The sequence below is a fragment of the Lithobates pipiens genome, unplaced genomic scaffold (assembly GCF_037356315.1).
Source record: "Lithobates pipiens isolate NorthernLeopardFrog02 unplaced genomic scaffold, aLitPip1_a1.2 Scaffold_13, whole genome shotgun sequence".
In the NCBI taxonomy this organism is placed as follows: Eukaryota; Metazoa; Chordata; class Amphibia; order Anura; family Ranidae; genus Lithobates; species Lithobates pipiens.
Genome location: NW_027507718.1, coordinates 166,394,355 through 166,419,139, shown reverse-complemented (window position 1 = coordinate 166,419,139; position 24,785 = coordinate 166,394,355). Strand labels below are relative to the sequence as shown.

The following is a 24,785-nucleotide window of genomic DNA, read 5'->3' as shown; positions in this document are numbered from 1 at the left end:
ATGGGGCATTGCCAAGAGAAAGATGAGACACATGAGACTGAACAATGCAGAAGAGCTGAAGGCTACTATTGAAGCATCCTGGTCTTCCATAATGCCTCAGCAGTGCCACAGGCTGATAGCTTCCATGCCATGCTGCATTGATTCAGTAATTGCTTCAAATGGTGCCCAAACCAAGTACTTAGTACATATGCATGCTTATATTTTCAGAGATCCGATATTGTTCTATGTACAATCCTTGTTTTATTGATTGCATGTAATATTCAAATTTTCTGAGATTGTTGATTTGGGGTTTTCATGTGCTGTAAGACCCCTTTCACACTGGGGCATTTTTCAGGTGCTACAGCATTAAAAATGGCGCCTGCAAACCGCCCTTAAACTGCTGCGCCATTTACCCCAGTGTGCAGGCCCAAGGGGGCATCCCTGTCATACTGCCAACAAGACGCGGCTGCATTTTGTGGGCGGATTTAAGCCCCAGGAATTAGCTTTAAAGTGGTTTTTAGCGTCGCTTTACCATTGTTTTACTGGCACCATTTGACCACTAGCAGGGTGGTTTTCACCCCCGCTAGTGGCCAAATATCGCAGCTAAAACTATGGTAAAGCAACGCTAAAAATAGCGCCGCTTTACCCCTGGCGCATGGGGTGGCATAATGTGAAATGGGTCCAAGCCATAATCATCACAGTTGTGACAAATCACAGCTTGAACTATCTCATATATTTAAAAAAAAAATAAATAAAAAAAAAGTGGGGGGGGGGCACACCCTAAAAGATGCATTAAAGATGGTGCAGCCATAAGACCATACAACAGAACAAGACATTTACCTCCTGCAAGGCCATTTAAAACACCTAGACATTTTCAAAAAACATTATAAAAAAATATGGGTATTTGGTCACACCATATTGCTATATGGTGCTTAAGTGCACTTACTGCCACAAAGTACCCCATGGTTTGTGGGTCCTACACTATCCATAGAACTGGGATCAGGACCACCGCGTTCTGAGGCAGGGCATTAGAGCTGTAAAAATGCCTGACGGTGATAAAAGCTGTTAAATGCGCCTTATTGCTGGATACAGCTGCGTTGGGGCTCGTTGAGCGTTTCTCATCATCTATTGAAAATCAATGGTTCCCTATAGGAGCCCATTGATTTTAAATAGAAGTCGCACCAGAAGTCATATCATTATGATCCGACTTGGGGCATGGCTTATGTGCCGAGGATCTCGAAGGGGGACCCTTCGCCAAAATGAGAAAAAAATTAACTGGCCTGGGGTGCCCCCCCAAACGATACCAGACCCTTATCTGAGCATGCAGCCTAGTAGGTAAGAACGGGGGGGGGGGCGGGCGAGTGAGGCCCCCCGCCCCTATCCTAAGCACCTTATCCCCATGTTGATGGGGACAAGGGCCTCTTCCCGACAACCCTGATCGGTGGCTGTTGGGGTCTGCGGGCGGTGGGCTTATCAGAATCTGGAAGCCCCCTTTAACAAATGGGCCCCCAAATCCCAGCCCCCCACACTGTGAATGAGTATTGGGTACATTGTACCCCTTCTGATTCACCCAAAAAAGTTTCAAGAATGAAAACACTTCACCGGTTTTAAAGTACTGTATTTAAGGCAGCTCTGGCATGTCTTCCGATATTCTTCTCCCTCCAGCGATGTCTTCATCCTACGGTTCTTCTTCCCTCCTCCACTGATGTCTTCTCCCGCTCTCCGGTTCTTCTACTCTCTCTGTTGATGTCTTCTCCTCTGTTCTGTCTTCTGCCACTGCCGGGTCTCCTCTCTCCGCTGTCTTCTCCCTATTTTCTTCCTCCGATGTTGTCTTGCGTGCTCTCCTGGTGTAATACTAGGGCCGCCATGTGCCATTACTTATATAGACATGGGGCAATGATATCCAGTGACCTCATGCGGAGGCCCCGCCACTTGTGACGTCGCCGCCGGGTCACAAAAGGGCAGGGCCTCTGGGTGCCACCAGATGGTCCTGCACCATGTCCATATAAGTAATGGCACACGCCAGGCCTAGTATTGCATCAGGAGAGCTTGTCGAGACAACATCGGAGGAAGAACAGGGGGTGAAGACAGCAGAGAGAGGAGACCCGGCAGAGGCAGAAGAACTGGAGAGGGGGAGAAGAATCGGAGGATAAAGACATCGCCGGAGGGTGATACAATGTACCCCATACTCATTCACATTGGGTGGTCGGGATCTGGGGACCCCCCTTTATTAAAGATCGCTTCCAGATTACGATAAGCCCTCGGCCCGCAGGCCCTGACAACCACCGGCCAGGCTTGTCAGGAAGAGGCCCTTGTCCCCATAACACCCCCCCCCCCATGTTTATGGCATGTGACCTGGTATGGTCCAGGAGGGGGATGACCTTTTAAAATACATACCAGACCAAAGAGTCTGGCATAGTCCCCGCCGAGTTTATTTTATTTTATTTTTTCTTCAATTTTGGAGTTCCCCTTCAAGATCCTCAGGGCACAATCCGCGTCCTAATTTGGATCATCATGATTCAACTTCTAGTGCGACTTCTATTCAAATCAATGGGATCTCATAAGAAACCATTGATTTTGAGTAGAGGCAGAGAAACGCAGCTAAACATGCTTTAACACCAATACAAAAAGCTACTAAAAGCCCTTTTTTATTTTTATTTTTTTAACGGCTGCTTTTTCCTGGCCTTGGTAGTGGTTTTGCAGTTAGTTTTTTTTCTAACGCCCATGTTTGTATGAGGCCTATGTCCATATAAGATGATCTTCTCAACCTTCTTGTGGATCATCAAAACCATCCACAAACTGGTAAATAATCCACCATGTGACAAAATCCTGAAATATCTTTGCCACCGAACACTAGCCACTCTCCTTGCTTTTATGACCCTTGCATCACCAGTAGATCACAGCGAGCTGTGGCTCCTTTTAAGGGAGATAAAGAATAGAATACAGCGGCCTCCTATGCCATGATATCGGCGCATATAGAGATGGGAACAGAACACACCAGGTATAGTCCTCCTCTTCGTTGTAAATATTTAATACGCCGAATAAAAATAGTACGCAGCATAAAAGTAGTACTCTGACAATAAAATGCACGTAAGCAGTGCTAGCTGAAAATGCATGTGTTGGATTAAAACCACTGTTCAAGATGGTCTCTGGATTATGTCACACCCTAGGCTCCTCCCCTATGTGTGTTACAGTAGTGGTCTTCTATGGATGTAGGTTGCCTCAAATCCTTCTGTCTCCATGTTAACCCAGACAGACCTGACGAAGTTGAGATTAGGGCTTTGTGGGGGCCAAACCATCACTTCCAGGGCTCCTTGTTGTTCTTTAAACTTAAGATCTCTCATTAATGACACTGGCTTCATTTTTGGGGTTATCTTGCTGCAGAATATATTTGAGGCCAATCACACACCTCCCTGATCATAGAGCAGTATCTGCCTCCATTTCTCAGCATTGAGAACACCATTGAACCTTAAGCAATCTCAACTTCATTTGCAGAAATACAGCACCAAACCATGCTTCACTGTTGACTTCAGGCATTCATTGTTCCGCTCTGCAGCCCTTTGCCAGCAAACTTCCTCCTGCTGCAGCCAAATAGTTCAAATTTTGACTCCTCAGAGTAGTTGCCATTTTTTGCACCCCTGTTCCTACCTGTGAGCATTGAATTAAGTGATTTCAAGCCACACCTCTGATACAGATAAGGAGTGATGCTGCCAGTAAAGAAGTGAGTTTTTAAAGCGCTGCTTCTGGGCTCTTGAATTTTTTTAGTGGCGGTACCCCTCCTAATCCACCAGAGGTAAGGCTTAAAATTACCTCATAAAGCACAGCTGCTTTCTTTTGTCGCAGTGACAAGGGCTGGCTCTTTTTTATTCAAGCCAAACCCGAACACATTAATGGCACACAACAGTCGCTTTTTATTCTACACTATAGAATTGTAAGAGACCTAGGACACCTTTGGGGTGCCCCAAGGAGAGTAGAAATTTAGTGTACTGCGCTGAACAGTGGGTGTTAACAGTGTGAGGGACTTAAAGGGGCAGGGTTAAATAAAACAAAAGCATTATCGTACTTATAAAATGTGCCTAGGATAATATTGGAGCAGGATTGGGGCAGGGCCGATGTGGTGCCCATGTTTAAAAAGGGATAAGTATTTGTCAAGTAACTATAGACCTGTTTAACTTCTATAGTCAGGAAGATGCTGTAGAGCAGAGGTGTCAAACTCAAATTCATCAGGGGCAGCATCGGCAGGAGGGTTGCTATCAAAGGGCAGGTTGTAACTATAGGGCAGGGGTCAGGATTGCGCCACATTCTGTCACATACCTAGTGGTGAGCCCAGAATGCAGAAGGAGACCACTCTTGTGTCCCCGACTCACGGCCCCTGATGGTGGTGACAGGAGGCAAGGTGGTCAAAGGTAGCACGAGTGCCTGGCAGGAGGAGATCAACAGTAACAGGTAGATCACTCAGGAGGAGGCACACAGAAGAGTCGGGCAAGCCAGGTCATACCAGATCGTCAGTACAGGAACAGATGAACGTGGAACCGGCCAGGTCGGTAACGGATGAGCACGGATAGACCATAGGATTAGGCAGGTGCAGTCGTAGACTAGCCGGAGGTCAGAGGCAGGCAGAAGGCAAGTAAGGTCACAAGTCAGGCCGGGTCAACACACAATCAGATCAGATTCAGGCAATAGACTCAGTGACGCTCTAGATCAAGCAGCAAGATCTGAAGGGAGAACTGGGTTTAAATAGCCCGCCTGGCGCCGGTAACCGTGCACATGTGCATGCACCCAGGCACCCGCAGGGGCGTATAGACAACAGCCAACGGACCACTGTCCCCAGCCAGCCTTGCCTGACACGTACAGGGTGCAGGGGTCAGGCTTGAGCCAGGTACAGAGGTCAGGATTGCGCTACATACAGAGTGGAGGGGTTAGGAGTGTACTATGCAGTGTGCAACATCTCATTTCCACCCCTCCACCTTGGTTCTAAACTCTCCACCCATCACTATCCTCCCATCCCCCCACCTCTACACACATCTGCCTCCACATGACCCCCCCCCCAAAAAAAAATTCCCAAGTGTTCTTCCAGGACAGCCCTTGAGAGATGGAGCTCCTCCCATCGACACAGGAAACCCATTGCCACAGTTCAAAAGGCGGTTCCTCAGGTCCCTGGTCAGTCATTTGTGTTTCCTCCGGAGGAACATGTTGCCAGGAACCTGGAGGCCCCTCTCAGGGGCTGCCTGAGAACCTGTAAGCCATAAGGGACCGGGTCCTGTTTTTTGGCTGCAGTTGGGTCCATACCTTTTTTCTTGTGGCTCGGGTACCGTCCAGCTGAACCGGAGCAGACCCGTTACCCTCCTCCTTCCAGTGCCGAGGTGGCCAGGTCCAGAATGACACCGGTTTCCCCCAGGAGAGGTGAGTGGAACCTTCCATCTCTGCTCCTTGTTGCGGTGGGGTCGGAGACGCCGAGCGTCATTTCCGGCGGAACCGCGTCATCACTGTGTGCCGAGACTTCCGGTTCCGGGTCTCTAGGGTACAAGGAGGAGAGGGAGAGCCAGCGCTGTGCCTGTACAGTCCCGACCAGCGTCCAGCAATACCGGACTAGCGGCGGGATCCGGAGCGGCAGAGGGGGACCATGGAGGCTATTCCCCAGGACACTCCGGCGGAGACAGGCACCAGCCAATCCCAGGTAGGCTGCTGGGCATGCTATTACTCTGGTGGAGTGGTGGTGTTTGTAGGCTGGGTTCTGTAGTGCCCCACGGTGGTGGTTAACTCAGTTAAGGATGTATGCAGTTGGGTGATTCTAAGGAGGGACATGGAGCTGACGCTAAAAAATTCTTTGTCTTCTTATTTTCAGGCTAAAGAGCTACCAAAGGAAGACAAGGCAGGCCGCAAAAAGTGCCCTAATTGTGGGAATAGGTTGTCCTCTGGCTCTAACAAAGCCCTATGCAAGCAATGCATTGCAAGCTTGCTTAAATCTGAGGCAGATTCCCCCTTAGCAAAATTTTTGGGCTCCTTTAAAGAGGAAATGGCGTCGACCTTTAAATCCCTCTGGGAGTTAATCACTGACGTAGGGTCAGCTGCCTCCACGAGTAAAACAACTGCAATCTCCTCCTCACCATGCCTTACAACACCCAGCTCAGGGGAGCCACGTATGGTCAGGGAGCCTAGCCCCACGTTGATTAGCCCCGATTCCTCTGACACAGACTCTGATCAGGAAGAGGAGCAAGCAACATCTAAAGCCTCAAAGTATAGATTGTCTCTTGAGGAAGTTGATGAGCTAATGGGTGCTATCTATGATACACTGGAAATTGAGGAGGAAGAAACTCCGTTATCCAGACATGATCAAATGTATGAGGCTCTGGGGAAAAAGAAAGCAAGGGTTTTCCCTATACATAAGGTGCTTTCTGACCTTGTCCTTAAGGAGTGGTCTGAACCAGATAAAAAGGTTTCTTTCCTAAATCCCTTAAGAGAAGGTTCCCTTTTGATGAGAGCCCAGAGGCGGTCCGGAATAAAAATCCTAAACTAGACGCCCCTCTGTCCAAAGTCTCAAAGCAGGTTGATCTGGCCTTTGAGGATATGGGCCACCTGAAAGATCCCATGGACAGGAGAACAGACATTGTCTTAAAGAGGGCCTGGGATGCCTCTATGGCAGGCTTAAAACCAGCTCTAGCCACTTCTTGTGTAGCTAGAAACCTGGAGTTCTGGTTGTCGCAACTACAGGAACATTTAAAAGCAGGGGGGGAGCTTCTGAAATCCTTCCCTATGCTTTTTAAGGCCACCAGTTTCATCTCTGACGCCTCCACGGACTCCGTAAAATTTACGGCTAAGTCAGCAGCACTTTCAGTGGCAGCAAGGAGGTCAGTATGGATGAAAACATGGGGGGGAGACACAGCATCTAAAACCCGCCTGTGCAGCGTCCCTTTTACAGGAGACTTAGTCTTCGGGCCTGAATTAGATTCCGCCTTAGAAAGGACGGCGGATAAAAAGAAAACCTTTCCCGCAAAAAAGAAAAATTTCCAAAGAAATTTTTTTCGTCCCTTTTAAGGAACCCTCTAAATCAGAGAAGAGTTCAACCCCCAAAAAACATTGGTCGGGGCATACTGTTTAGCCGCCCCAATCAGGATCCCAAACCCCAGTGACGTCAGGGTTCCTGTGGGAGGAAGATTAAGCAAATTTCTTCCACAATGGGAAGAGACAACCTCGAACGAGTTTGCCTTAAATATAATAAAAAAGGGGTCATGCGCTGGAATTCCACAGCAGCCCTCCCTCAAAGTTTTTGGTGACAAAGCTCCCAAGTCACTCAGAAAAGGCCAGGGCCTTACCTTTACTGATAGGGCCTTTACTGATAGGGGAAATGGTGGATCAAGAGGTATTAACACCAGTCCCTATTCAGGAACAAGGAGACGGTTTTTACTCGCACATTTTCGTGGTAAAAAAGCCGTCAGGGAGGTTCAGACTAATATGAACCTCCGACCACTGAATCGCTCCATCCGTTACAAGAGATTTCGGATGGAGTCCATTTATTCCATAAAGAACCTTCTCCAGAAAGAGATATTTATGGCCACCCTGGATCTAAGGGATGCTTATCTGCATATTCCAATAAGGGAGGAATGCCAGAAATTCCTTCGGATGGCAGTGCAGATAAACACAAAAATGTACCACTTTCAGTGCAGAGCGCTCCCCTTCGGTCTGTCATCCTCCCCGAGAATCTTTTCCAAGGTTCTCGGAGAGGCTTTAGTTCCACTAAGGCTTTAATCAGTCTCAATTATTCCCTATCTAGACGACCTGCTCCTAATGGCACACTCGGAGAGTCGTCTTTCTCAGGATCTGGAGTTGACTCAACTCAGCCTGAGTCGATTAGGGTGGATTGTCAGTCATGAGAAATCCAAGACAACCCCAACACAGGAGATCCTGTATTTGGGTTACTGGATCAAGTCTGTAGATCAGAAAATTATAATGCCGGAAGAAAAGATTTTGAATCTGTGGCAGAGAACATCTTTTCTTCAATGCAGCCCCAAATGTACGGTGAGGGAAGTAATGTCGGTCTTAGGTCTTATGACGGCAGCCATTCCAGCCGTACAATGGGCCAGGTTCCACCAGAGAGACCTTCAGGGATTTCTGTTGGAACAATTAAAGGGCAGAGATCTGGAGGAAGAGGTATCGATCCCCTCAAAGATAAAACGCTCCCTCTGGTGGTGGAAGGACAGGGAGAACCTAAACAAAGGGGTTCATTTGGTCCTTCCTATCACTTCAACACTGACAACGGATGCGAGCAGCTGGGACTGGGGAGCCCACCTCGGCTCAAGCTGGGTCCAGGACAAGTGGACCCCGGAAGAGAAATGTTTCTCTTCCAATTGGAAGGAGCTAACAGCGATCCTAAGAGCTGTTTTAGCTTTTCACCCCACAATACAGGATCACCATCTACAAGTCCGTTCAGACAATATGACGGCTGTAGCATACATAAACAAACAAGGAGGTACCAGAAGTCCTCGTTTGATGTTGGTAGCCAGACGCATTTTTCAGTGGGCAGAAGCCAATCCGGAATCCATTTCTGCAGTTCACCTGAAAGGGGAGCTGAACAGCACGGCGGACTTCTTAGGTCGACAAAAAGTTTGGAACCAAGAGTGGTCCTTACACCCAGAGGCATTCAATCTCATAACAACTCACTGGGGAAAACCAGAAGTAGACCTTTTTGCGAGCAAAGAGAATGCAAAGGTTCCCAATTTTTGCTTGCTTAACCCAGGAGATCAGCCCCTGGCTGTAGATGCCTTGCAAACTCCATGGACTTTCAGTCTGGCTTATGCATTTCCCCCTCTTCATCTCATTCCGAGGGTCCTAGCAAGATTCCTCACGGAAAAAACCTGTTTGATTCTAGTAGCACCATTCTGGCCCAGGAGACCATGGTTCACAACGTTGCTACAATTAACAGACTGTCCACCTCTAAGGCTTCCCTGCAGACAGGACCTCCTGTCGCAGGGACCTCTTTACCATCCACAGGTGGCCACACTGAAGCTTTCAGCGTGGTTACTGAGGAGGAAATCTTAAGGAGTAAGGGCCTGACAGATGAGGTAATTGCGACCTTACTACAGAGTCGCAAACCAGTCACGAGGGCTATTTACAAAAAAGTCTGGAAAAAATGTAATAGCTGGCTGAATAGCCGTGACATAAATACGGCTAATATTCTACAGTTTTTACAGGAAGGTGTAAACAAAGGATTAACCCTAAGTACTATTAAGGTTCAGATAGCTGCCTTAAGTGTGTACCTAGATGAACGCTTACAGGAAAATCCTTTTGTCGCTAGATTCTGTAAGGCAATCGCTAGACGTAAGCTGGTTAGAGTCAGCAAAGTCCCATCTTGGGATTTAGCAGTTGTACTAAAAGCTTTCTTGGGGTCACCCTTTGAGCCTATCTCAGAGGCCTCCCTAAGGCTTATTACATTTAAGACAGTACTCCTGGTGGCAATCACTTCAGCCCGTAGGGTCAGTGAAATCCAAGCCCTTTCCATCAGGGAACCTTTTCTACAGATCCTAGAAGACAGTCATACTAAAAACAGACCCTGGGTTCTTACCAAAAGTAGCTTCTAGCTTTCATAGGTCCCAAGATATTGTCCTCCCCCCTCATTTTGTCAAAATGCAGCAAATGAGAAAGAACAACGTTTTCATTTATTGGATGTGAGGAGGTGTATTCTAGAATATCTTAAAGTGACAAATCCTTTCAGAATCTGACTCCCTTTTTGTCCTTTTTTCCGGGCAGCGTAGGGGGCAAAAAGCTTCAAAAGTAACCATAGCTAGATGGATTAGGCTAGCTATAGCAGAGGGGTATAAGGCCTTGAATAGAGATCCTCCTGAGGGTGTTAAAGCTCATTCAACAAGAGCGTTGTCTGCATCCTGGGCAGAAAGAGCTGGTGCCACCCCGGAGCAGGTATGTAAAGCAGCCACATGGTCAAGCTTTTCCACCTTTACAAGGCATTACCGACTAGACCTAATGTCTAGTCAGGATCAGGCCTTTGGGAGGAAAGTCCTTCAGGCCGTGGTCCCCCCCCTAATCTGGTAAGTACTTGGGGATCCTCTCAAGGGCTGTCCTGGAAGAACACTTGGGAAAACTGGAGTTAGTACTTACCGGTAACTCCTTTTCCAGTGGTCTTCCAGGACAGCACGATCCCACCCTTTATTTGTTTATAGTGATGTACTAATGTTATTACCTGTTATGGTTTATATGTTTTTCAGTTCCATCCTTCGGTTCTTGGTGAATGACTGACCAGGGACCTGAAGGACCGCCTTTTGAACTGTGGCAATGTGTTTCCTGTGTCGGTGGGAGGAGCTCCATCTCTCAAGGGCTGTCCTGGAAGACCACCGGAAAAGGAGTTACCGGTAAGTACCAACTCCAGTTTTCCTCACATATGCACACTCTCCTACCTGGCCCCGCTCTGGTACCTATTGTATAGGCGGCACAACACTGTCTCTCCAACAAGTGCTTAAAAAGCCCTCCCTCAGGACGCAGCCCGTTGGATGGGGAAAAAAAAAACAGCTGTCAGCAATCACCCGCTGGAGGGGCTGGGGAGGCGAGAGAGTGGAGGCGGAGACAGAGCGGAAGGTAGATGTCTTACTGTCATGGAGACTGGCCGCGCATGCCCTAATACAAAGCAGCACCACTTGCGGGACTGAGGAGGATGTTTTCCCTTGTTGCCTTGGATACCTGCAGAGAAAAAGAGGTAGCGGCCGGAGGCTGCTGTGCGGGCCACATGACCAGGCCTGGCAGGCCAGATTCAGGCCTGTGCACCTTGTGTTTTCCACCTGTGCTGTAGAGTTTAATAAATGACCACATATACGAGTTCTTGCTGTAAAAAAAATATTTTACGCAACAGACTGCACGGATTCATGAAAGACAGAAGTTGTCAAATATGTTTTCTTTTTATGAGGAGAGAAGTAAAACCTTGGACAGAGGGGTGGCTGTGGACCTGGTATACCTGGGTTGTGCAAAAGTGTTTGACACAGTTCCCCACACACAGCTCATGTGTAAGGTAAAGTCTACAGGTCTGGAGAAGGATCAATTTGTAAATAACTCGTACTCTGAATGGTCTAAGGTTACCAGTGGTGTACCCCAAGGTTCAGTGCTGGGACCCTTACTTTTTAACATCTTTATAGATGATAGAGTCTGGGATTAAAAGTACCATTTCCATCTTTGCATAGGACACCAAGCTGTGTAGTGGAATAACATCCTTTTAGAAAGGCTTGTAAATTGGAGACAATCTCCATGCACTGTCTATTTGGGCAACTACCGTATATACTCGAGTATAAGCCGAGATTTTCAGCCTCTTTTTTGAGGCTGAAAGTGCCCCCCTCGGCTTATACTCGAGTCATCGCTGTCTGCCTGCTCGATCAGCGTGTCGAGCAGACAGACAGCGGCCATTCTAGGATTCAAACGCCGCGCCTCCGCCTTCGCCTGTGATAGGCGGAACACTGAATTTCCCAGCAGCCTGTGTTCCGCCTATCACGGACATCGTCTCATCCTCGTACTACGGACGAGGATGAGACGATGTCCGTGATAGGCGGAACACAGGCTGCTGGGAAATTCAGTGTTCCGCCTATCACAGGCGAAGGCCGAGGCGCGGCTTTTGAATCCTAGAATGGCCGCCGAGGCGCCGACGAAGAGCGGCGATCCTGGCAAGGCACGGGACGGAGGCAAGGCACGGGACGGGACGGGACGGAGGCAAGGCACGACACGGGACGGAGGCAAGGCACGGCACGGGACGGAGGCAAGGCGGCAAGGCACGGGACGGAGGCTCGGGACACAGGTAGGCTGGACACACACACACACACACACACACACACACACACACACACACACACACACACACGGACACACACACACACACACGGACACACACGGACACACACGGACACACACGGACACACACGGACACACACGGACACACACACACAGGGATGGATGGATGGAGACACACACACACAGGGATGGATGGATGGAGACACACACACACAGGGATGGATGGATGGAGACACACACACACAGGGATGGATGGATGGATGGAGACACACACACACACAGGGATGGATGGATGGATGGAGACACACACACACACACAGGGATGGATGGATGGATGGACACACACACACACAGGGATGGATGGATGGATGGACACACACACACACAGGGATGGATGGATGGACACACACACACACAGGGATGGATGGACGGACACACAGGGATGGACAGGCATGTCTCACCCTCGGCTTATACACGAGTCAATAAGTTTGCCAGTTTTTTGGGGGGTAAATTGGGGGCCTCGGCTTATATTCGGGTCGGCCTATACTCGAGTATATACGGTAAGTGGCAAATTAGGTTTAATGTTGAGAAATGTAAAGTTATGCACTTGGGGGCTAAGAATATGCATGCATCATACATACTAGGGGGGGGAGTACAACTGGGGGAATGACTGGCGATGGATCTGGGGTTTTTGGTAAATTATAAAAACTCAAGCTCAAGAATAGCATGCGGTGCTAAGCTGCGGTTTCCAAACCGAGCAAAGTCCTTTCTTGTATTGAGAGGTATGGACTCGAGAGAGAGAGAGATATCATTTTGCCCCTGTATAAATGATTAGTAAGACCTCATCTGGAATATGCAGTTCAGTTTTGGACATCAGTTCTCACAAAGGATAGCGAGGAACTGGGAAGTGCAAAGAAGGGAACCAAACTGATAAAAGGCATGGAGGAACTCGGCTATGAGGAAAGTTGAGAGGAACTGAATTTATTCCCTCTTGAGAAGAGGAGATTAAGGGGGATATGATCAACAAATACAGTGGGGATCGAAAGTTTGGGCACCCCAGGTAAAAATGTGTATTAATGTGCATAACGAAGCCAAGGAAAGATGGAAAAATCTCCAAATGGCATCAAATTACAGATTAGACATTCTTATAATATGTCAAAAAAATGTTTTTTTATTTATATCATTTACACTTTCAAAATTACAGGAAACAAAAAATGGCGCCTGAAAAAGTTTGGGCACCCTGCAGAGTTAATATCTTGTACTGCCCCCTTTTGGCAAGTATCGCAGCTTATAAACGCTTTTTGTAGCCAGCCAAGAGTCTTTCAATTCTTGTTTGAGGTATCTTTGCCCATTCTTCCTTACAAAAGTGAGTTTGAATTGCTTTTCTCACAATCCTGCGAGCTGTTCTGTCTGATATTTTTCTTGGTCTTCCAGATCTTGCTTTAACTTCCACTGTTCCTGATGACTGCCATTTCTTAATTACATTCCAAACAGAGGATATTGACATCTGAAAATGCTTTGCTATCTTCTTATAGCCTTCTTCAGCTTTGTGAGCGTCAACCATTTTCAGTTTCAGTTTTCTAGACAACTGCTTAGAAGAACCCATGGTGCTGATTGTTGGGGCAAGGTCAGATGAGTCTGGCCATTTAAAACCTTTGAGATTGACATCACCTGGTCTTCCCAGACGATGATTGAGCACAATCCATGACACTGGCAGGTCTCAGCTTTGCAAAGGGAGCAGTGCATGCTATAAATTCTGCAGGGTGCCCAAACTTTTGCAGACGCCATTTTTTGGTTTTCTGTCATTTTGAAAGTGTAAATGATGGAATTTTTTTTTTGACATATTACAAGAATGTCTAATCTGTAATTTGATGCCATTTGGAGATTTTTCCATCTTTCCTTGGCTTCGTTATGCACATTAATACACAATTTTACCTGGGGTGCCCAAACTTTCGATCCCCACTGTACATAAGCGGTCCATATAGTGAACTTGATGTTGAGTTATTGACTTTAAGGTCATCACGGAGGACTAGGGGGCACCCTTTACATCTTTACATCTAGAGGAAAAAAGATTTCATCTCCAAATACGGAAAGGTTTTTTCACAGTAAGCTGTGAAAATGTGGAATAGACTCCCTCCAGATGTGGTTCTAGCAAGCTCAGTAGATTGTTTAAAAAAAACCCTGGATTTTTTCCTAAATGTACATAATTTAACTGGTACTAACATTTATAGGTAAAGTTGATCCAGGGAAAATCCGATTGCTTCTCGGGGATCAGGAAGAAATTTTTTCCCCTGCTGTAGCAAATTGGAGCATACATTGCTGGGGCTTTCCTCTGTATCAACTGTGAATGAAGGCTTGTGTATATGGGATTGTATTTTTTCTTTTTTTTTGGTTGAACTATATCAGTGATGGCAAACCTTTGCATCCCAGATGTTTTGGAACTAGGTTTCCCATAATGCTCAAGCACTCTGCAGTGTAGTTGAGCATCATGGGAACTGGAGTTCCAAAACATCCGGGGTGCCAAGGTTTACCATCACTGAATTAGATGGACTTTTTTGTCTTTTTTCAACCTAACTATGTAATAAAATGTGTCCATGTAAAAATATGAATTTAGCCAACCTATAAAGTGGACCATGTCAGAGCAGTGGACAGTTTCAGTAAAGCAGTGCGGACAGTGTCGGTAGAGCAATGGACGTGTCATTAGGGCAGAGGACGGTGCCAGATTTTATTTTATTTTTTAACGGTTTTATTTTTTACAATCTTAATTTTTGAATTTTAAATTTTTTTTTAAGGTGCCCGTAGGGGTGCTTTGTTAAACTTTCAGAGTCTTTTGAGACTGAGAAAGGGACTGAGGTTAGAGATACCCCAGTCCCTTCCTCTGCAGCCTCAGTTGCACTGGAAAGTGAATGAATGGGAAGTGTTTTGTGCTGAGCAGCTTCCTGTCCAATCAAATGGTAGCATAGTAAACAGTTTACTATGCTTTAATTATGAATGGACACAGGTGTGATCAGTAGCGATCGCCCACTGTACTCATTCAGAAAAGAAAGGGGTTGGGAAATTTTAATTACTGGCCCTTTTGCTGCTCTCTGATCCAATCTCCCACAGCCGCCAGTGGGAGAGGAAAAAAATGAATAGGGTATAACATGAAGTGGAACCTGGACCGTAGGGGCAGCATTTACTAGAATCGATTGCCTGTATTTTCTTCCTGCAGGAGTGAAAGGAGGAGAAGCTGACTTTTAGCTGCTGCAAGAAGAAATTACAGCCGATAGGTTCTAGTAAATGGGCCTCCTTCCCCACTGACCCTCTTATCTAGGTATGACCGGGATGCTGCACAGAAGCTTTATTAGAGGGACTTTTGAAGCTCATTTGCCCCAACAATGTGTTTCAAGATATCAGAATCTTGTGTAGATTTGTGTATAAACTGTTCACTGTAAATTTTTTGGCAATTTAGCAATAGTTTTGAAGATAAAAACCAAAGTGGAATGAGTGGATTTTCTGGGTTGTCTGAGTGATGCACTTCAGGAAGTGGCCAAAGTGATGAAATCACAATGCTATTTGCTGAACGTAACAGTTATTGGTAACTGGTATGATTTCATCAGTCAATTTAGCGAATTTTTTTTTGTTAAAAATCATGCTTACGTTTTGAAATGTATTGGCTATGTCAAATATAATTGTATTGCAATGCTCCAGGTTGCCAATGGGTGCCAATAATGGAGGGAGAAATGAGGAAGACCATTTATATATTATAATGCAATGCTTTTGCCTAAATGACCCAATGTGTTGATAAATAACCATTTTATTTATGTATATTCCTGCTATTTAGCTGCAGCATGCATATTGTTTTTATGATAAGGTAAATGCAGGTGCTGCCTTTCGTGTCCGGCTGATTTAGTTAAATACAAGTTTTTTTTTTTTTTCTTTGGGTAGAACTGGATGGACTTTTTTCAACCAGATTAATTATGTACTACTGAGTCACTGTCACGAGGCAAGTATGTAGATGAGGACTTCTCTCTTTCCTGATCCAAATGGTTGTGTTGGGTCTCTGACTTAGACATTTTTGCAGGTCAGTGGCTCAAGATAGTAGCCAAGTAAATAGCAGTGTCTAAAGATCAGCAGCAATGGACTTGCCTCTTTTTCTCATATACCGTATATGCCGGTGTATAAGACGACCAGGCATATAAGACGACCCCCTAATCTTAATGTTGTTTAAGGCATTTTTTTCTTGTACTTGCCGTATAAGACGACCCCCTTCCAAGGCTTCCGACGCTTGATATTCCGTCCTCCTTGCTGGAGCAGGAGCTGGCGCCATATCCTTCTTCCTGCTTTTGCTGGAACCAATCACGGCGAGCGATGTATTCTATTAATGAATACAAAGCCTGCTTGGATTTGCAGAGACTGTATCATCATCAGCCCGCGCCTCTCTGACTCTCAAAGCCAATCCGAGTAGGCTACAGAGTAGCCTGCTCGGATTGGCAGAGGTTGTTACTCCAATCCGAGCAGGCTCTGTATTCATTTGAATACATCGCTCACTGGGATTGGCTCAGCGGTATATACTGTATGTAGCCGAAGCTACATACAGTATTACCGAACCCTCAGCATGCATCGGAGGGGCTGATCCGGCATATAAGACGACCCCCGATTTTCGGCCAGTTTTTTTAAGTGTAAAAGGTCGTCTTATACGCCGGCAAATACGGTACATTAAAGGGTTTGCTGCAGAATTACTGTGCACTTAGTATTTAATTTGATATTAATTTAATTTGATATTCATTATTTGTACATGGGCTTTGAATGTTAAACCAACACTCTGTGCAGAATTGTGCATTTTACCTGCTTTAGAGTACTTCAATGACACTTTGAAATATTTAACTGCTTTTCTTTCTGTTGTCCTCTTCATGCTTTTAAAATGCTACCTCCTTTTGTCTTTTTCCCAGTCCTTAGCTTTTATCGTGGTAGCCCTTGGAATTCTTTTCTCTGTGTTATTTCACATTGGAACTAAAGAAAAGAAAAGCTATCAACACCTTGTGCAAACTGAAGATGAAGACGCTACCCAAGAGCATGCTACACTTCCCAGATCTCCAGAAACGGTGCTCTTATGGAATCACTGGTTTCGGGAACCTTCTTTCTACCAGGTAAATAATGAATTTTGTTTTCCTGAATGGCAATGAAATTGGATATGATTCTTTGAGATCCCTAGGTAGTTTGGTAGGGAAACATTTCAAACCCCAGGGCTGAATTTTTTATGTGGGGTGGATGAAGTTAGGTGTCAAACACTTTAAAAGGTTGGTTAAGCATAATAAATTTGGTGAAAGAGGGGTTATGGCACAGGATACCCAGAGGCTACCAAAAATGCAGACTCCGAGCTTCTATTCGGTCAATGCAGCATAAAGAGACTTCAAAGCAGTAGTAAACTCAGCCGCCTGGTATGTAAATAAACATTAGGTCAATCTGTGAAGTCCCTGCAATATACGTCGATATATCCACTCCTAATATGTTGCCATATTTTTTGGATGCCTGCAGAAGCCGGTGCCATATTGGCTCTTCGCTTCCACCCTCTTTCTATGCTGCTGGCCTGTAATCTCGTGCATGCGCAGTAAGATTTAGCAAAGCTTCAGGAACTTGTCCCAAGCATCAGCACTTTTGCGATATTGCACTGCAATACAGCAATGCCGTGGATGAAGGAATATTTACGCATAGGCCAGTGACATGCATAAAGAAATTGGGCTATATCTTTTGAACTTCTGAAGTGCGGAAGGTATGAAGGACATGGGATAAGTTACTTCACACTGTTTATATTGAACAAAACTATTCCTTGAGCATTTACTACCGCTTTAAGCCAAAACCAACACTTTGTACTCCTGAGATTATAGTGCAGCTTCATGCAGCAATCCGAACCGCTGTAGCATCTAGACAGGAACAAAGAGTAAAGCAGCAGGTCACCAGCTTTATTGAACCGTCGTACATGCAGCAAATCCCTGCCTGAAAGCCACCCCACATTGATGTGTTTCACTCTTAACCAGTTCAGCCCCAAAAGGATTTACTCTTTTAATGACCTGGCCATTTTCTGCAATATGGCACTGCGTCGCTTTAACTGACAATTGCAAGGTCGTGACGTTTTACATAAAATTTATGTCCCCTTTCTCCCACAAATAGAGCTTTCTTTTGGTGCTATTTAATCACCTCTACGGCTTTTTTTTTTTGCTCTGTAAACAAAAAAAGACCGACTATTTTGAAAAAACATTAACTTTTTACTATAATATCAAGAAAAAAACTAATTTCTTCATCCGTTTAGGCCAATATAATATTTGTTTTCTACACGTTTTTTGGTAAAATATTTATTTTACCAAAAAATGCGGCAGATGGATCGGACACTTGACTTTTTTTGGGGACCAGCGACATTTATACAGCGATCAGTGATAAAAAGTAGCCACTGATTATCACTGTATAAATGATACTGGCATGGAAGGGGTTAAGTGTTCCCCAGGGAGGTGTTGCTAACTGGGGGGAGGGGGAGTGGGTGACTGACTGGGAGAAGCTTGAGATCGCTGTTCCTGATCACTAGGAACAGCGGATCTCTCTCTCCTCCCCAGTCAGAACGGGGATCTGTTTACATTGACAGATCCTCATTCTGGCTCTTGGTGGAGTGATCGCAGGTGGACGACAGATATCGCGGCCGCCAACCATACACATTGGCTATGGCGCGGGCCTGCTATTGCTCTTAAAGCGGCTGACGTACACCTACGGCGATTGGAGCAGCCGCGCCAACCTGCCGCAGTATAATGGCGGTTGGTCAGCAAGTGGTTATGCGGTAAATGATAAAAAAATTTACAATTTTCCTTTAGATTTACCATAACCATATAATACGAGGTCAAACCTAAACACTTTGAATTTGACAGACAGGCCTTGGCTTGTACTACATAGTTTAGGGCAGGCATGTCCAAAGTCCAGCCCGCGGTCCGTTTTTGAATGGCCCGCCTGGCTATCAGGGCTGTCAGATGAGCGATTCCCTGCCAAGCTGTACATCGGCACTGAGAAGCTCGTCAGCCTCAAAAGTGAAAGTAAAATGCAGGGGAGTGTGCTGTGCTCTCTGGTTCCCCCTACAGTGCAGTACCCGGCTGAATGAGGAAGCTGGAAAGGTACAGTACTGTGCTAAAAGCTAGATTTGTTTTAAAAGTGCTTTATTCATGTGTCTGTGTATGTGTGTCTGTATGTATTAAAGAACTATTATAATATCTCCGCGCTACCATAAACAAAGCTACTATGTAAACTAAAATAAGGTTACAGCAAACAACCGACAGAGGTGCAAACCCCACCAGGGTAAGTAAATGTAAAAAATCAATAAATGGTGTTGCACTACCAGATATAAATTATTAAAGTGCCTAGTGCATAAATATAAAATGAATCACGTGTGTATGTGCAAAACTATATTGCAGGGGTACAGACCCCACTAAAATAAATTATATCATAAATATAAATATAGCAGTCCCTCAAAAAAAGGAATGAATGCAAATATTCAAAGTGCCTAGCGCCTAAATAAACACAATTAAACTATAACACGCTTGCATATTAAAATCTGTAGATCAAATAGTATAAATGGGAAACTCCACATGTGCAATAGTAAAGTGCAAAAAAAATGATCAATGGTCAAATCCAATCAAGTGCATTAAAAACAAGTGAAATTGAGCAAAAATAGATGAATAAAAACCGTGGATCACACAGTGCAAATAAATAAAGTCCATAAACAGGATGAAGTTTGCTGGTATTCAGTGACTTATTTAGGTGCCAGTGAAAATATAGGTGAAAAATAACCCTCCTGTGGCTCTTAAGTGTTCACAGCACACCAGGTGTAATGGCCCCTTACCTTACTGCTGTAAGGTAGAAAGCAGATTAGAAAATCTGACATTTCCTACTCAAGACAGCCACGCCACAACAATGGAGCAGAGATCTCACACCTTTTGAGATGCTGTGTTCTAGTGACGAACCCATCAGACATGTCATATCAGAGTTATACACCATCCTAACTCCCAAGCCTTCAAAGTCAGACAACCCATGCATACACAGATGGGAAAATGATCTGAATATCTCCCTGACGCAGGAGGAATGGGACAATATTTGGCTAAACATACATAAGGGCTCCCTGAACGTATCAGTGCAGGAAAACTGTTACAAACTTTTCTCACGCTGGTACAAAACACCCGAACGTCTCCACAAGTGTTATCCACAAATTCCTCCCACCTGTTGGAGGTGTGAGAAAGCCACAGGTAATATCATGCACATATGGTGGGAATGTGACAGTATCCAACCTTTCTGGGCAGAGATCGGTCGCCTCATTTCGAAAATCACTACATATACTCCTGAGTTTACCCCAGCCCTATTTCTACTCCACCACACAGCATTGCCCCAACGGCAATATAGGAAATCCCTCATGCACCATTTGATAAATGCAGCACAATTATGCATACCTACACGATGGAAATCCACCACCCCTCCCAGCATTGCTGAGTGGTTACAGAGGGTGAATAAGATTGCAGAGATGGAAGCTATCATACACCAGGTTAAGGAAACCTCACACAAATTTCAGACAACTTGGGCATGCTGGCTACAGTTTCAACAAACGGAGGAATATAAAAAACTCTTACGCAGTTTATAGCTTGACCTGAGGGATGACCCCCGCCTAATTAATTACACTGACCTACATGTACTGGTATCTATCCCACTCTTCCATCCTTATCCCTGTACACTACTCTGATTTGTTCCCTTACCCATTAGAGTAGGTATCACAATCCAAAGGCTAGAAGGTCAACTCATGTTTGGATCCCCAGACCCCGCCTGGTCGGTATTAACCTTTCACACACAATGTCTCCAGGACATAAGATGGGCAGGCATAATAAACGTACATAGGAACGAGGTGGCCTTATGCAACCAATGTTAATTTGAGATCCCCTTCCCTCTCACAGTTAGATCCCCGTGGGGGTGGGAGGGTTGGGGATAGAATCACCAGTTCCAGAGCTCTTGCAGAGCAGCCCAAGGAGATCTAAGTTTAGTCTCTACTTAATTAACATTCAGTTGTTGTTAGCAATACAAATAAGTCCAATTATTACTTGACAGAGCCTTGCTGGATGGGGAAGATAATAGGACTAGGTTTGACTGTCCTTGCATTACTTTGAATTGTGGATCTTTTGTTCTTTGTTACATCCTACCTGTTCATGCTAAAAGTGTACCTGTACTTTACTTTTCTGTTATGTACATGTGAGTGATATTACTTCAATAAAAAGTTTCAACATTAAGAAAGCAGATTAGAGAGATCCAGAGAGTGTATCCCTTTCCTTGCAGATAGTAACACCCCACACGACTGGCGCTAATCACTCGTTAATTTACATGGAGATAAACGGCGGAAAAAAGCATGCAGAACAGATGAGCGCACCGCTGTTATTGTGGACATCACTTCAGGTGTCCTAATTTCCTCGTATTTCTACGTGTATCGTCACCTGTCACGTGACTTCAACAGGGAAAGTGGGGTCTGTACCCCTGCAATATAGTTTTGCACATACACACGTGATTCATTTTATATTTATGCACTAGGCACTTAAATTTAATCATTTATATTTGGTAGTGCAACACCATTTTTTTTTTTTTTTTTTTTTACATGTCTGTATGTGTGTGCATGTGTCTGTATGCATGTGTATGTATTTCTGTCTGTGTGTGTGTGTGTGTGCATGTGTCTGTGTGTATGTTACCTTTAATCCGGACCCCCCCCCCCATTCCTGTACCATGAGAACTGCTTTTGTAGGGCTTGTGTGTGATAGAAGCCAGAACTGCTGCTCCTCTGCAAAGCAATCTATGCACAGATCGCTTTTGAAAGGCAGTAAAGAGGCATTATGTTACCTCCTCACCACCTGTTTTAAGCCCGTAAATGCAGCATCACTATACCGCAACTGTGTAATCCACACAGTTGCGGGGTAATTGAAGTGCAGGCCCATTCACCCTGGGTTTACCTCCAGCTGCAGGCACAGCATGTGTACACCCCAGCTTCTCCCTCTGCAGCTAAAGGGGGAGAAGTTGGGGGTGGTAAAAACAGTTTAACCATGTAGTTTTACCAACCTGACATGTGAACAAGCCCTTGGTTCACATCTGTGTGGCTGCATGCTGTGTGTAGGGCAGCCCATTCATTTCAATGGGCATCCCTACCCACAAAAATGCCGGGAAAGAAGTCTTCAAGCTTTTTTTTTTTTTTTTTTTTTATTGCACTGCACCAAAATCCCTGCACGTTTTCCAATGTGTGGGGTACCATTAAGAATTAACGGTACCCCTAAAGAGCAGAGCATTCGTCTGTGTCTCGGGAACGAGTGCGACAAAGGCAAGAGAATTCTTGCTGGGCAGTGTATTAGTGCTCAAACGAACACATTTTAACCGAATTTTAATGATTCAATGGTCGGCCCTCGTGCATGTTCACTTCATCAAATCTGGCCCTCTTTGAAAAAAGTTTAAACACCCCTGGTTTAGGGTAAAGATAAAGGAAATTGAACAAGAAAATGTTATAATGTATAGCCAGCTTTAGTCGTCATACCACTATGACCATAGAGGAAAAACGCCTCAGAAGGAGTAGAGTCTATGGAGCATTAGTGGGTTCTGTATGGGATCTGCTAAAAGTGGACCACATCCTTCATGCAATATCCACTGGTGTCAGCTTGCACCCAGCTCTCCAAGTTGCTCTTCAGCAAGCTACTTAGTTCAGTAGATAATCCAGCAAGCTAGCATAAAACTCTTCCCGGCCACAGACTCTCACCCAGTGATGGCGAACCTTGGCACCCCAGATGTTTTGGAACTACATTTCCCATGATGCTCAACTACACTGCAGTGTGCATGAGCATCATGGGAAATGTTGTTCCAAAATATCTGGGGTGCCAAGGTTCGCCATCACTTCTCTCTAGCCTCTCTTCCAGCCTTAAGACCCCTTTCACACTGGGGCGTTTTTCAGGCGTTTTTCAGGTGCTTTAGCGTTAAAAAAAAGCGCATGTAAAGCGCTTGAAAGAAGCCTCATCTGCAGTCCCAATGTGAAAGCCCAAGTGCTTTAAGAACCCTTTCACAATGTCAGCGCCCGAAAAACGCTCGTAAAGTGCCGTTTAAACTAGCAGCGCTTTACCAGCGTTTTTCGAGCGTTATTGGGGCGCTTTTAACCCCTGCTAGTGGCCAAATAAAGGGTTAAAATCGCCCACAAAACGCTGCTGCCAATAGCGTTTTTCTGGTGTTTTACAGGCGCTTCCCATTGATTTCAATGGGAAGGGGCGCTTTAGGAGCGTTGTATTCACTGCTTCAAAAGCGCTGCAAAGAAGCTGCTTGCAGGACTTTTTTTGACGCCCTGCCAGCGCAGCGCCTCGGTGTGAAAGCACTCGGGCTTTTACATTGGGATTGCAGTTGCAGCTTCTTTCAGGCGCTTTTTTTAACGCTGAAGCACCTGAAAAACGCCCCAGTATGAAAGGGATCTCGGTGTGAAAGCACTCGGGCTTTAACATTGGGATTGCAGTTGCGGCTTCTTTCAGGTGCTTTTTTTAACGCTAAAGCGCATGAAAAACGCCTGAAAAATGCCCCAGTGTGAAAGGGGTCGAAGTCTCATCCCATGCAGCAGGTCTGGGAGTCACAAATCTTTGACATATGCCCAGTAGGCAAGAGTCTTTATGAAAAGTCACCTTAAATATGTATATCCTTCCCCATCATCACCAATGCCAGCGAACTTTCAATTGGTTAGCCAGGGAGACATAGATATCAATAACTCTGAATTTTGTATCTTGCTCTTTTGCAAGGGACACTACAGTGGCAGGCAGAAGCAAACAATAAAAGAGAACTGTAACAATCCATGCTCAAGCTGCACAAAATGTAGGTTAGAGATACTACTTGTTAGGGCAGATAAACAGATAAACCCTATCCTGACCTTTATCTTGTATTTTATCTGAGTTATATTTTTACAGGTGGCCATTTTGTACATGTGCACACGTCTCATTGTAAACCTGTCTCAAGCGTATATAGCTTTGTACCTGACCAATTCATTGAACCTTCCAAAGGTAAAGTACCATTTTATTATAATTTTCTGCAGTTTGATTTTTGATCTTTTGCCCTATTCAATAAAGATTGCACTTGTATGTTCTAATTACAAGAACCTATAGCAACCAATCAAAATTAATTTTGATGAATTTGTTAAGTACAGAAAGTGTAATGGTTTGCTGCTTTGGTTTCACATTTGCTTAGATTTGCTCCTTAACTATTGTAACCCAATCAGTAAGTTAACCACTTGCTTACTGGGCACTTAAACCCCCCCTCCTGCCCAGACCAATTTTCAGCTTTCAGCGCTGATGCACTTTGAATGACAATTGCGCGGTCATACAACACTGTACCCCATTTTTATCATTTTTTTTCCCCATAAATAAAGCTTTCTTTTGGTGGTATTTAATTACAGCTGGGAGTTTTATTTTTTGCTAAACAAAAAAAATGCAAAAAAATAAATCTTGTTTAATAGTTTGTTATAAAATTTTGCAAACATGTAATTTTTCTCCTTCATTGAAGTGCACTGATAGGCTGCACTGGTGGGCACAGATAAGATGGCACGGATGGCTGGCACTAAAGGGCACTGATAGGTACCACTGATAGATGGGACTGATGGGCACTGGTAGATGACACTGATGGGCACTGGTAGATGACACTGATGGGCATGGATATGTGGCACTGGGGTGCAGCACTATTGTTGAGGCAGATTGTGGGCACTGATGGGTGGCACTGTGGGCACTGATGGGCACTTTTTTATTACTGAGGTGGCACTGGCAGGGGGCAGGTGGGCACTGATAAGCTGGCCGTGATCGGCACTGATGTCCCGATCACGACCGCCGGTGAAAAATAGCCGATTACCGGCTCCGTTGTATCACATGATCAGCTGTCATTGGCTGATAGCTGATCACGTGGTAAGGGGTCGGGATCGACCCCTTGCTTCGATCCGTGATCAGGCGAGTCTCATAGTCTCGCCGATCACAGAGCGCGCCGCT

General features: G+C 45.3%; 1 protein-coding gene across 3 annotated transcripts in view; it reads left to right on the top strand.

Moving 5' to 3' along the window:
- Nucleotides 1-24,785, top strand: part of MFSD12 (major facilitator superfamily domain containing 12) — a 310,303-nt gene that overhangs the window by 144,489 nt on the left and 141,029 nt on the right. For 2 of the 3 annotated variants that reach the window (XM_077475810.1, XM_077475809.1), the window contains exons 4-5: nt 16,689-16,886; nt 23,721-23,813. In XM_077475810.1, coding sequence (XP_077331936.1) covers nt 16,689-16,886; nt 23,721-23,813 — 291 coding nt within the window. The remainder of the gene's footprint in view (nt 1-16,688; nt 16,887-23,720; nt 23,814-24,785) is intronic. The other variant, XM_077475811.1, reaches the window with a different exon arrangement.